The following is a 14,534-nucleotide window of genomic DNA, read 5'->3' on the forward strand; positions in this document are numbered from 1 at the left end:
AAAAAAGAAAAAAAAGCATAAGCTTCATCAGGTTTTTTATTATTACACTTTGACGTATGGTATGCTTCCCGTGGCCTCTCTACACTGTGGCAAATACACTGATAAAAAAGGCTAGCTGAGCGCACTGAAAAGAAAGAACAGAAACTGAACTCAAAGAAGCAAATAGCCATTCCAGCAAACAAGCATTCTCAGCATCCTAAGACACAGTGATTTCAAGCTCCTTGAAGAAAACAAAGAGTGACATCGGCCATTTTTACCTCAAAGGGCAAGCAGACACTTTCCCTTTATTATATAAGGCTATGAGGAGCATGGCACATTCATTGAGGATTCACTTTGCTCTGTCAGTTAATAGAACCCTTTCTCTGCTTCAGTATTCTCTGTGCGGGCTGTCAGCAACACTACTGCTAGCAGCACATTGTGTGACGAGTTACCTCTGGGCGCTTCCTCTGGAAGATTCAATACAGTGATTTATTTATTTTAAAGCTTTTCCACTGCCGGCTGAAAACGATCACAAAAAAATTGGAAAATAAACAACAGTGTTCATATGAAAATCAGAGCATCCATATAAATAAACAAGTGACCAACAAAAAAAGACACCTCTCACAGGGCAATGACAATTAAGTAACAGAAATTCAACGCACATCACTTTATTTTTTTTTTTGAATACCAGAAATACATCAAGTTGTATTTGGGAGAGGAGTATCACAAATACCTCCTAGTATTATCAACTTGTTGCTTTTGGATAATCATGACAGAAGAAAAGCATTTTGAAATACATTTGGAAAGGACAAAAGGAGAGGTCAGTTTCTGAAACCTCCTGAGAATAGGTCCAAAGTGATTGAGTCCAGACCTTGGTTCTCATTTTTGAAGTGTGTACCACAGGGTTTTTGTTTTTTCCTTTTGTTGTAACGTAAAGCATTGCTTTTCTTAAAAAGAGAAGCAGACATGAAGGAAGAACCAAGTCCACACAGAAATAACAAAAACCTTCTAGGATATTGTAAATCAAATGCATTAGATTGTTACATAATCCTAATAAACTTAACTCTGACCTTGAGCAAGGACTCCTGGCTTGATCCAGGTATCATCAACAATCTTGACCCAGATCTCATCAATAACAATATCAATCATCATATTACAAAAATTAAAAGTTAGAACAGTCAATCAATTCATATCAAAGCATAATATAGAGATTCATATATCAAGTATGTATCAGAATGTAAGGAAAACACATGGAACTCCAATGTCACTGAAGTAATCATGCCAGTCACTGATGTGACATTCTGGCTAACGTCTCAGCACAGCTTCACAATTCCCACATGGTATTTCCATGAAGCTTTCCTATTTTCAATTATTTATTCTGAAAAAGGAAAGAGCACAAACATACATGCAAAAAAAAAAAAAAAAAAAAAACCACTAACAAATATTACTTCCTTCTTTAGCTTGTTTTCAGCCACATCTGGAGAATTCAGTGCTGCCAATCACCAGCTCAGAAGGTATACCTCTCCTATTGAAATGTCTGTCAAATGAAGATAAATTCTACAGTTGCGGTAGAAGTGTGGAGTTTGGGGGTTTTTTCCTCCCCATTTGACGTATTCTTATTTTGAGTTATAACCACTGCAGAGTAAGAGAAGTTTTCTTCCCTGGGTCTAACCTCTGAAAATTCTCCTCCAGCTTACTCAAGATCACTTGATACGTGCACCCTCCTACTTAAAGATTTCCTGACAAGGATTTATAGGTTTACCCCTTTTCTTCAGTAAAGTCACCTCTATCAATATTCTAATGGGATTCCATCAAAAGTATGCGAGGTAGAAAGGCAAAATTAGAGCTTAATATATAGTTGAAGTGAAAGAATTATATACAAGGATTGTTGCTAAAGGCACTGCAATACCTAACACCAATCTCTTACTAAGGAACTTTCTGCTTTTCAGTCTTGAATCTGTTTAGTGTAGAAAGGTACACAAGACCATATGACTACGGACATGCTTACTCTACAATTAATAGCCCTGTATGCTTTGCTTACAATAAAAAACTCAGTTTTTGACCAAAAAGGGCTTTCTTGAGCTGTAGACAGAAAGAAATTCTTCCCACAAAGTTTCAATCCGGACAAAAATATACCAGCAGCCTCTGTGAACACTGTTATTCTAATGAGAAAAAAATACTTTGCAAAAGGATCCTAGGACACTAAGTGAGATATTCAGAAAGCATCTTGGAAAGATGGAACAGGGTAACGACATCCATATCAACTGCTCTTTCTTGATTAATATTCCCTTCCCATTACAAAGAAAAAGCACGTAATTCTCCATTATTGTCACCTCAGGATAGCAACCAGCTTGACCTCAATTATTTCAAAGATGCAAACAATGAAGAGTAAAAATGAAATGAGTCTGTTATATAATAGTTATTAAGGCTTAGACACACATCCTATCAAAGAAGCTTCAAAGGAGCAAGTTAATTTTCACTTGGCACGTAATTTGCAGACAGAGGCACAAAAAGTGACAGAACAAACAGAACTATACCTCTGACAATCACAACAGCAGCTAACCACCAGGACAAGTTTTCCTTGCAGTCCTTGCCCCTTTTTCCACAATTCTATTTCCTTCCTTGCAGAAATGAAAATAAAATGAAAATAAAAACCACAAGCCTCCCCACTCCCATCTGTTATTTTGTTCTATTTTCCCAATCCAGGAATTCACATAATCTGTTACAGGAGAAGCCAGTTGCTACATATCCTATTGTCTCAGCTGACATAGTATAATTCCTTTAGGGTTTTGTTTTGGTTCTTTTGCTTGGCCTTCTCGGAGGGCACTCCACAGTGCGATTCCTTCTGTGGAAATCCTTCAAGAACAGAGGAACAAATGTTGTTAGACTGGACCGGTTCTGAAAGCAGAGTCTAAGACAACCAGCAGGAAACAGAATGACTTGGTTGCTTCCTCCCTTTCCAATCTGCTCTACTCTTTCCAATCTGCTGTTTCCACTGATGACGACGCCGTTCCACTGGTAACCATGAGGAGGGGCTGTGAGCTCCACAGGGACTGTGGCACAAGATGTACACACCAAGGAGCAGCTAGCTCTTAACTGTCAGCTCCCGCCATTTACTTTCAAAACTGACTGATTAATCTGTTCAAATATTCCTATGCTCCACTCTTCACCAGCACTACATATTCAATCTATGGTTTATATTTTTTAAGTTCCATAACCTGGTCACTTGCTACATATCCTTATAAGACAATATCACTGCATTTTTTGAAAACGTGATTCATTACTTGATTATCTATAGACTTCTTACTCTTTGGCCTCTTGTCCACTGACTTATTAATCACATTCAAGCTACTTTCCTGTTAATTGTACATTTACAGCAATCAGACTGTATTTAGCAGGTCTACACACTACATTTTTTTTAAGCCCAGAAGGCTGTTGGGTATTAGAGTGAGGAAGGAAAGGGGAGAGAAAAGTATTTTCCGGTTATTGATCTGGAAGCTCTAAACATTGCTTCCAGCACTGGAGGAGAAAAAGTAATCCTCTTCTCTGACAAATTCTCAGACTATTGCAACTTGGGCATATAGGATATACCTCCTCCTTTCCTTCAGTGTTTTAAAACAGGCACAAGCTCAGCAAGAAAAGGAGCTGATAAGCTGTTTTACAAAGCATTTCTCTGTTCAGAAAAACAAAACAAACAAACAAAAAAAACAGGATATTCTCAACAAATCTCATCTTTAACTACTAAGAACTATATGAAAATCTGTAACTGTTAATGTTCTCTGGGACACTATTTGAGTGCAAACACTTTATTTGGATGCAAATACTCTGAGCTTCCAGGAAATTCTGCTTCTCTCCACATGCAAAGACAGATCTGAGGGAAAAAAAAGAGAGCTTGCCAGAGAGTGGTTCACAGCCTTGGCAACATATATCCAACTTTGCAGAGAGGATTCAGCAATTCTGGCAGAATTCCCAAGAATGCTACCAGAAATCTCAGTAAAACAGCCCACTTACTTGGGGCATCAGGTTTTTCCTTTGCTGTCTCAGGCAGACTTACTACCATACTTTTTTAAGATCACACTTTCAGACAAGATTAAATACATGCTTTCTGTATACAGCCTGCCCTACTCCTCACCTGGGAAACGAGATAGTGAAAGATGGAAAGAAGAAATACTTTTCATCTTAATCAATATCCTGAGATATTTACCTTCTGTTGGCTCCCTGCTGAGCTATTAAAAAAAAATAAAAAATTGCCAGTTCTCAGTCTCTTCTTTTTCCTTAAGATCAAGAGAGGACAATAGCTCTCCTTTCTAAACCAACATACACTTCAGGTTCTTTTCCTTGCATAAGAGGAAGATTTTGAAACAAACTAAAGTACTAGAAGACTGAAGTAAAAAGAATTGCTCTGATAGCATCAGCTATCTTAAGAGTATTTCAAAGAGCCACTAAGCAAGTCTTTGGGTGAGAAGTCAAAGCTTTTTACTAAGATCTGGTTTCTGTAATAAGCACTCAAGTAAAAAAACATGATTCAGACACACAGCATCAATGAGCACTATTTTTCTCCACAAATCAGGGTGTGTGGGCTACGCTTTTTTTTTTTTCCCCCTCTCTCCAAAACACACAGTATTAACCTGGCAAAGGCCATTTCGCCACTGGAGGGAGCTGTCTCGGCATCAGGATCTATTTTATGGCAGTAGATAATGACTGGTTTTCTTCACTGCCTGTTTTATTAAAGCTCCCTTTGGATAATCTACACATCTACAGGTAATGCTTGCCATTTGCTGCCAACATAAGACTGAAGCAAAAAATACAACTAGTATATACTAACTACCAGGTTCCCCCCTGCTATCTTAAGAGCTCCTTCCTTGAATATTTGTTTGTCTATTAACCTTATCCTATTAACAGCCACCTACTTAGACTTAACGTTTGCTATTAAAGACAACTCAAGAGGAGCAGAACACAAGGATCTTGAGGCAAAAACACAGAAAAGAGTAGAAGCACATAGCAGTTGCAAAGGTTGGTGGTGTTTTGTTGAGGATTCTTTTCACCCACTGGAAGTTGCTTCCAGTGATCAAGAACCAAGAATTGAGAAGCACAAGGAAGAAGCCTGCAATTTCAAGTAAATCTTGGACAGTAACTGGCTGCCATCCAGCCAAGCAGGAAGCGCATTGTTGTATTCTAAACCACAGAACGTTGCAATGAGAACACAGCTTCTGGTAGAAAATTAGATTGTTTCATTTCACTATACAGATTAGTTCAAAATCTGTGAGGAAAGTCATTACTTTTAATGATTAAGTGTTACTCACAAGTACATGTTATCTTATGAGCTCTTCTGAACAGCAGTTTCTCCTACATTAAATAAGGACCAGTTAATAGTTACAGCACAAAACTGGAAAGGATATTTTGATTCCTGGCAAGTAAGGCACATTTGTGACTGTTAAGCATTCAAAAGGACACTTAAAAGGTTGCTGCTAGTCATTAAGTCAACATCAGCAATCACAGAAATATTCTGTTAGTTCATCACTGTATAGCATACTATTGACAAAAGCTATTTTTGGTAACTTAAGCTGCATTGCTCTAGAAGATCAATTATACATTTCAGAAGTAGATTTTTTAAGCAAGGTGATTTTCTCAGAACACATCACTAACAATTTTGGATTTTAAAAGAAAACAAACATTCACTTTAACCTCAGAATATACAGAAACACCTCTGGTGATAGAGTTGCCCAATACACCATACAGGTAATTCTTACGGAGATTTCCAATGTGTCTATAATGGGTTTAAGTGGCAAGGGCACAGAAGCTGCCCCATGTCAGATATGAGCCAGCCCCCCCAAAAGAGACCCCCTGCCGACACCCAGGGTCAGTGCAGAATGAGGGCAGGAAGTGCTCTAAGCACTGAGCAGAACTTCCCTGCAGCCCAGGAGAGGCCCATGGAGAAGCAGGCTTTCCCCCTGCAGCCTGTGGGCACCGTGGAGGATCCCCGTGTGCAGCCACGGAGGAGCCCATGGTGCAGCAGTGGATGAGGCCTGAAGGAGGCAGAGCCCATGGAGAGCCACTGCAGGAGCAGTAGTCAGTGGAGAGGACTGGAGAAATTTGGCAAGGACTGCATCCTACTGATGATCCTAATGGGGACTGAGGCAACAATCCTGAGATTTAGAGCACTAAGCTCTTGCCTTTAGTATCTATTCTTACATTTACTTCCTTTCACCCCCAGCCCAGTTGGTTACTTAGGGTGTAGCAAGTGTGCAAAATAAAATTCTAATTCTGTCACATCCCACATCAAATTCATAATCTGGAAAACCGCTGTGCCAGAGGATAACAAGATTTGCTTATAAGTACTAAGAAGTACTCTTTAAACAACTCTCAGGTAGCACAGTTTACAGCGGGACGACCCTCAGTTTTCACCAAAGTAGGTATTACCTCCCCATCTGGCAATCCGTTCAGCTCACGTTTTCTGAAAAGCAAGTCAACTGTCACTATCAAGGCTGCTAAACTTGCTATTGCTAAACTCCAGAGGGGAAGCCCTGGATAAAGCATATCCCTATGGCTTATGACAAGTCACACAAAGACAAAGCACAATAAATCCACTCTTGGCCTTATCCCACTGTCCCAAAGCAAACTGTGAACTGGTTTGATAACATCAGCTTCACAGCACTGAAGTGATTCAACATGCATTGCCATGGCTTTTAGACAGTTTGTGACACACCAGAATACAGCTGAATTGTACTTATACTGCAACTTTTAAACAAATTCACATGCTTTGCATTCACCAGCCTAGACCTATCAAAAACCAACAACTGGATAAGTGGGAACCTCGGGGAGGAAAAACTGCAAGCAGTCAGCCCAGAACATAGCAGACCTTATCAGAACACACTAAGCAGTACTTAAAAGGATATAAGATGATGTTTCCTGAGCCAGACAAATAAAGGAACCACTTTTGTATTGTATTACATATCAGTTACAAGCATACATCTAATAGCTGTAACAAAGTTACAAAGTAGTGTATTCCAACTTAGCCAGATACAGCTCTTTGCAGCCCACTGGACATTAGTCATCTGGCATATTAATCACATTTTAAAACTACTGTCAAAAACTGCAGGCCTGTAATGAAGAAGCAGACAAGCAGCTTCTTAAAACTAAGTGTAACATACAGAAGTTTCAAAGGCATTGAAAACCTCAAAGCCAAGCTTAAGCAAAGGACATCATACGAACATGTCACAAATATCACTGATCATGTCTTTGTTAAAGATGAGAGCTACACAGTTTACCATCTTGAACTTGTAAAATCAAAATGTGTCCCGCATTTATTTGTGCAGCAGGCAGAACTTGGATGTTACACAAGGATTTGAAAATTTTAAGTCCTTCCAAAATTTACATAGTAATATAAATTGAATACTACACAAAATATATGAGCCATTTCTATGGTTACTTTGTCCTGGAGGTCATTTACTTAAGTATTTTCTGTAATTAACATTTGAAAACTGGCTAGCCACTTAACACTACATTGTCATCACTGAGAACACTCCAAAATATATTCTACTTCATTTAATAAAAATTGCATTTAAGTAGGTTAACAAAACAGCCCAGTTATCACTGTTATAAACACAGCTATAGAAATTAAGCAAACCTTGTCTCATTAAGGACTTGCTGTGAATATCACTGCTGCACCAGCTAGTCAGAAATCTGCACTGAAAGGAAGGCTGCTAACAACCAGCTGTGACATGCCATCCTCACAACTCAAAAAAAGGTTTACAGAACTATGTTTTCTTCAAAGCTTCATTTCCAAACTGTCAACTCTGAAACAACTGCAGTATTAGTGCAAGAGAACAGCCTGGTAGGTTTTCAAAATGTAGATAAGCATACGATAGGGTTCAACCCTATTTCACACAGAATCGGTGAATTCTGCTTTATATTCAACATTAATTGAGAATTTTGAAGGCGTGAAGATGATGGAGACTGACTTTCCCCTCAAATTTCACTTCTAAAGCTTCTTTGGAAGCTTTCTGTTTAGTTAAAATTTAAGGAAATGCTCTAAAAACTAAAAACAGTAATCTCAGCTTCTTCAAAATTGCTTTGGAAAACAAATGCTACAGCAGCCTCCAAATGTAGCTATCATACACATATTATCCCTAATTTATAAAATTGCCATTTAAGTGATTGAAAATGATCATCTTTCCACATATTCAATTACTACTAAACTACTGGCTGAGAAAAATTTAATAAAAAGAAGCCATGTTTGCATCATTAATATTTTTCAGATTTGGAACAACAAAATCAAACAAATAACAAATGACATTCACTCTTGACATTACTCACATGGGCAAATGGTGTAATTTAGTAGAACATTTGCTCTGTGATTCCCATAGCAACCTTAATTCTCCCTGCTTGTGTATTTGGAGTTCAAGATGACGTTGCATTTGATTTCATATTCAAGCAAAAGTTAAGAACAAGGTGTAGTTTAGAAAGGTGCAACTCATATGCATTGAGCTACAAAGACGAGATGAAGATTTGCATAATAAAAGTATTCCACTCTTGCCTATACAACTTAATAGTTATTGTTTTATAGTACTGTAATTTTTATAAGCACATGCACATTTACTACTGAGCCTGATACCCACAGAGATTTAAGCATCTCATTTATTCCCTAAGGAGACATTTTTTTTTATTAAGTTATGCAACAGTAACTTGTGGTAGAACAAACAGCCTTAGGAGATGACACATCTACAGACAAATCAAACAGTCTCCAAAGAAACTGCCCTGGAAGACATCAAATGATTGTATCTGTTCCTATGTGGTCTAATTTAACTTTTTGTCTACAACAGCATGGATAGTAATTAATCACACCAACACTGTTGGACAGCTAGGAAGAAAGTGCAGCATGCTTGCACTTCTCATACTGTATGAGGAACGCAAATCTCTAGAGGAAGCAAATAACTTACCAGTCAGTTGTGTAATTCCTGCAGGGATCAAAAGGTAATGATATATAATATAATAATATATGGCCACGTAGAGGCAAGAAGCAGCAGGATTGTAATCTTGCCAAAAAGCAGTCCTCACCAAAGTCAGGGACTGTGCACTTGCAATGAATATCACCTTGGTGGAGGCTCATGAAATCCAGATCTCACTACAGGTGCTCAGAACGCATGCCAATGGTAAGTCCATTATACAGTATCATAGTTTGTTAAACACACCATATTCCAGAGGGATCCAAAATTTTCTTTTCACTCCTCAAAATGATGGAAAATAAATATTTCTCTAGATTTCTTCTGGCTAACCCTATTTAATTTCTCCAATGGTCTGTAAATCATTAACGTATGTTGTTACAAAACGCTCCCATACTGCGATTCTTGGTTCTTCAACAACAGCAGGAACACTGGAAGAGGCTAGATTCTAATCACTTATTCTCAGCCAAAATAAACACTGTTCCAAGATAAAGTGTGCCACTATTCCTTAGTTCAATGGCAGATAAAATTTAATAAGAAACGTGATGCAACCACTTGGCTTTATATTCCAGCTAATTTTAACCACCTATAGGAAAGAATTCTGCAGGTATAGCTCTTATCACAAATTGCAAAGAGGATAATGATTCCATAGTTTAAAAAACAGAATGTAATGTCAAGACTATACACGTTTTGATTACTATAAAATAGTCGAAATCACTCCTTTAATGGTAAGTTATGGCCAAATAGGTCAGATCTTGAATAATTCTGCACAGATATATATACATAAATACATATCAGCTCTTCCAAGGTAACAGATGATGAATTTCACTTCTGATGAAGTATTTCAAAATCAATATGGACTGGACAATCAAGATCAAGTTAATTAAAGATCTCATTTAAGAGAATAATAGAATTTAAATTAAAAAATACATCATAATGAAAACCAGTGATTCTTAGCTTCTTTTCAACTCAGCACTATGGAAAAGCATTAAGTTTTATGGCAGTCAAAAGCTCCACATTACTGCTTAGTTTTACACTTACCAAAACTTCTAAAAAGTGATCTAATTCTTGATTTTGAAAAGTTCTTATTTCAGAACAGAAACACTTTACTGCACGAATCATTTTGGGTACCTATACGGTCACTTACACAACTTTTATAAAATTTTGCAGAACAATTTAGTTCCAATTAGTCCTCTTTGGTATAGTCTGTTTTATGTTTCAATTCTCTATTCTCTCAAAAAAAATTAAGTCAGCCAGAACAAGCAACAGCAGAAAACAATCTGTTGTTAATTTTAACTATGAAAGAAAAAAGAACAACCAAGTATCACCAAATATCACTTCAAAATGTCAGTCATTTGTCCTATTTGCTACTCAAAGATACACTTCACTGTTTGCCAAATAACTTCACCATATCAAAATAAATTGGTCCAGAATTGAGCAACAACTTCAAATTTCCAAGGGTATTACACTAGGAGTGAAGACTGTACATCCCAAGTGAAGGATAAGCTTTCTGCTGCATTCCTGTTTTTCATAGGTCTCACAGATGAAATCACAGCATTACCATAACATCGTTTAAAATATTTCCCTCCTCTAAAAAAAAGGCTTCTTCTCATTGTCCAGAAGCACATCAGCTCCTTCCATTGATTCAACTACTGCATTTTACAAGATGTAATATGCTAATATAGTCCTCTTTATAGTACATTAAGAAAAAAAAAAGGCTTATTTGGATGTCAAAGTTTCAATAACTTCATCAGGGAGGGAACATTAACACACAGATCTGTAAACCTCTTGTAGACTTGTCTTCACTTCACTGTAACCATACCAACATCCAAATAAAAGCAAAGATTCAGCTGTTGACTCTTTCTGCACTTTTACATCCTACCTTTCCTGTCTTCACATAAAAAAGGACCAGAACAGATTTAAGGGCAATTTTGTGAATGTCTCTGGCCACATCTCTTAATTCATAAAAAAAATCCTTATAAAAACTTCCTACATTAGCTCAATTTTCTCTCCTTGAAAAATATTCATTTCTTTGAACTTCCAAACATTATTATATGTTCTGTATCTAATTTTTTTTCTTTTTATTGTTGCTAAGCTTTTCTCACAGGATTTGATGCTCTACCTGAGTTGTGACTCACATAAAATATAGTAAAATTATTATCTATAATTACAAAATAAAGTCCTGCCATATTTACCTTTAAGAAATGACATCACACTGCAATATTCTATAAACAAATGAATCAGCATTCACCAGGCTTTTTCTGTAGAGATAGCATCGTGACATTTTTTCTGTTTAACATAAGCTAGTATTCATTTCCTTCCCAAATACAGTTCTTCAGATTTGTTGATTTTGTCCCTTTCCAAATTATTATGAACAGTACACATTAAATCTCTCTTTTTCAATTCCTTTCAGTCTCAGTCAGTTTTATTCAATGAATCTGCTACAGCTCCCACTGTTTATTCTATTAATTGAAGTAATGTACTCCCTGGATTCAGCCTATAAGAGCAAATACATTTAGTAAGGTAGAAACAACTTGAGGAGATAACAAAGACAAGGTATTCTAATGAAAAACAAATAGATGTGTTTTCTCTGTAATATGAAGTTAATATCAGTGACAATCAGGGGCGGGGAATATCAGACAATCACAGGGCAGGGAACAAGTATTGTTAATACAGTACTGAATACAAGGGAAATTCTCACTTTTACTGTTAGCAGAAAAAAAGCATTCTTTGTCAGAATGTGTAATCCAAGTCCTCACTATTAGAGCATACAAAGACAATTTATTTGAATTCTTATTTTAAAAGTCCTCAATTCATAAAACATTGCAGGAGACAAAACTTAAAAGTAGATTCTTCAGATTGCAACTTAAAGGCTGAAGGCATATATTTTAAACTAATGTGATAAAAGAATGCTTTAAAGTTAGGCTGCCAACAGTTTCTTTGGTAGAAAAGGTGGGAAGGGGACTTACAAAGGCACTATTAGAGAATAGCAAGAAGTTCAGACAAAACAAAAATTACAAGGGATGAAAGATGAAAGTGAGCTCTGTGAATGTCTGCCACATTAAGCTTTATCTCTGTACTATTTTTGCTGTCTAGAAGATAGACTTCAATCAGAATAGGAGTTACATTTTTTAAATTGTGGTAGACACACATTGAAATAAACATTTTTTTCTTTGTTTTTTTTTGTTGTTGTTGTTGTTGTTTGTTTTGTTTGTTTCCTAAGAACACAGCATTCTTCCATCACAGGCCAACAACATCAAAATGTCAACGAAGTTAAGACCGCAGTCGTATAGAGACAATCTGCTGATGGGGGGCAGCTGCTCCTTCTTTCACATTCATTCATCAGAATAATTCTTTTCCAGTTATACTTAGATCTTTTACGGTCCTTTTTCCAATTGAAAAGGTTTTGCTGCATGCAGCTTAAAAGAGATGTTCCTCCAGAACTAAAGCACCACTGCAAAGTCTGGGTGCTGCTTCACCTCTTAATGTATGTGCACAAAGAATAAAAAGCCTGTACACACCAGACTTCAAGCTGAACCAGAACTAAAGAGCCTTTTGCTCAGCAAAGGGATCAAAACAAAACAGTTATAGAGAGTAGGAAACAAAGAGAAGTATTGACTTGTCAGACTCGACTGTTTATTCCAAAGCAATGCTGAAGTCTCATCAGATTCTCTTACCTCTCTAACTTCATGGAGTTGGCCAGAACGCTGGCTCTTAGCTCTTCGAGCAGCTGCAGGTGATTTGTGATGTGTGATGGTAACAACAGTTGGCCCACTTTGATTCATATGTTTCTGGCCACTAGGAGAATTAACTGTCCCAGGTGGTAGCAGAGATGAGCTTCTACTTCGGGAAGATGAAATGCTCTAAAACAAGCAACAGAATGTTGATGTTAACAATCTTTACGCAAATAACTAATCTGTGGTTCAGGTTATAGATCTGCAGTGTTCTGCCTTCCTTATAGACTTGGACCTGGAAATCTAACAGCTCAGTATTGACTTATTGCTTTTGAAGCATCTGCATTGCTCAGCACAGATCTTCTCAGAAATATCGTGGCCACTGCCTTTCTAGAATTATCTGAACTTGGCCTCTTCAAAAATCTCCACAAAATCCTAAGTGAGAACACACTGTTAGACTCCTACAAGCACACTTTTCAGGAAAGATTAAGAAGAATTGTGAAGACTGAATAATAACATTTGTCAACACAAACATTTTTAATGAAGATGTTGACCCATAATTCAAACTATTTAGTATGAATAGCAAGGAAGAAATTTTATAGTAATGCTTTTACCTCATAAACTTTTGAAACAGTATAGCACTGAAATTTTACCATGAAAAGAGCTGCAATTTTGGCAAAGCCAATGCACAATCCACTCAATTAAATACGACCTATCCAAAGTATGGCTTAAATTGTTAACAGGTGTTGGAGTCAGCTTAGGATAAACAGAAAATACAATAAAAAAGGCTAGAAACAAGTTTCCAACAGTGTTTGAAGCATGAATACTCCTTACATACAACCTATAAAATTCATCTAAACATTCAAGAACTTTCTTCATTCTTATCATTAATCAGTGTTGCTACCTCTGTTTGGTTTCTGTTGCCAAGCTCAGATATGCACTAGAACACTTTGACATATCATATATAGGTGCAATATAAAGCAGCTTTTCTATTTAAACCGTTCATTGCATCTGTAAAGTTAAAATTGAAACAGAATAACTTCTACCTCATAAAACAGAAGCCAATTCAGAGCATGACATTTACTAGCACTTTTGGAAAGTGAGGTAAATACACAGTGCAATGGGTGAAAAAATATTTAATATCTCCTACCAGCTCTGCACAAGCAATGATGGCAGCCTTCAACATTTCTGAGAGTTACTGTGAATGTGGGAGTCTATTCCTAGAGTCTGTTGGCAAGTGCACAGAAGTATTACTTGAGTACGGTCTGTCTCCCTATACGTTAAAAGGTACTCACAAGCACTCTGTAGTTACTAAAAGAAGACAAAATACAGGGTGGACAAGTGTCAGCTAGCACTGGAATTAAAGTCATGCATTATGTTACCACTACAGTGACTGTAGATGATGAGGTAGACTATCTGGCTCTGACAAGATGAAAGCTTAACTATGTTGCATGTTCCCCCTGCCACCCACTCTCAAATACAGAGTATAAGGGTAGAATTTATCATAAAGGAAACTGAGTTACACCATTTTTTTAAATTCATCTTTCATATGAAATAGCACTGTTTAGAAACAACTACAACTTAAAATAACAGAGAAAAAGGTATTTTGGAAAAGGAGTTGAGTAAAACTGGATGTGACTGAATTTTCTTTCTAAATAGAAATCTCACAAGAAAAGGGTTACCCCTAGCATTATAGGAGAACATATTTACTCATTTTCTTTTCTAAATTGACTAGCATGAGAATACTTCCACTTCGCTTTTCAGCATAAGATAAACATATCCTTCAGTTTAATAAAAGTTATTTTTAGAATTAAATCTTCTTAGAATCACTGATGTTCTAGCATCATGCTATCACTGTATGAAAAAAAAATAATAATAATCCATGACTGCTACTTTCATATAGCTGTACTGATCACAAAACATAGATAAGCAGCAGCAA

At 36.8% G+C, this 14,534-nt stretch overlaps 1 protein-coding gene across 1 annotated transcript in view; it reads right to left on the reverse strand.

Moving 5' to 3' along the window:
• Positions 1-14,534, reverse strand: part of OSBPL10 (oxysterol binding protein like 10) — a 112,307-nt gene that overhangs the window by 49,384 nt on the left and 48,389 nt on the right. The window contains exon 5 of the mRNA XM_031554050.1: positions 12,599-12,784. Coding sequence (XP_031409910.1) covers positions 12,599-12,784 — 186 coding nt within the window. The remainder of the gene's footprint in view (positions 1-12,598; positions 12,785-14,534) is intronic.

Source organism: Meleagris gallopavo, chromosome 6, assembly GCF_000146605.3.
Source record: "Meleagris gallopavo isolate NT-WF06-2002-E0010 breed Aviagen turkey brand Nicholas breeding stock chromosome 6, Turkey_5.1, whole genome shotgun sequence".
NCBI lineage: Eukaryota > Metazoa > Chordata > Aves > Galliformes > Phasianidae > Meleagris > Meleagris gallopavo.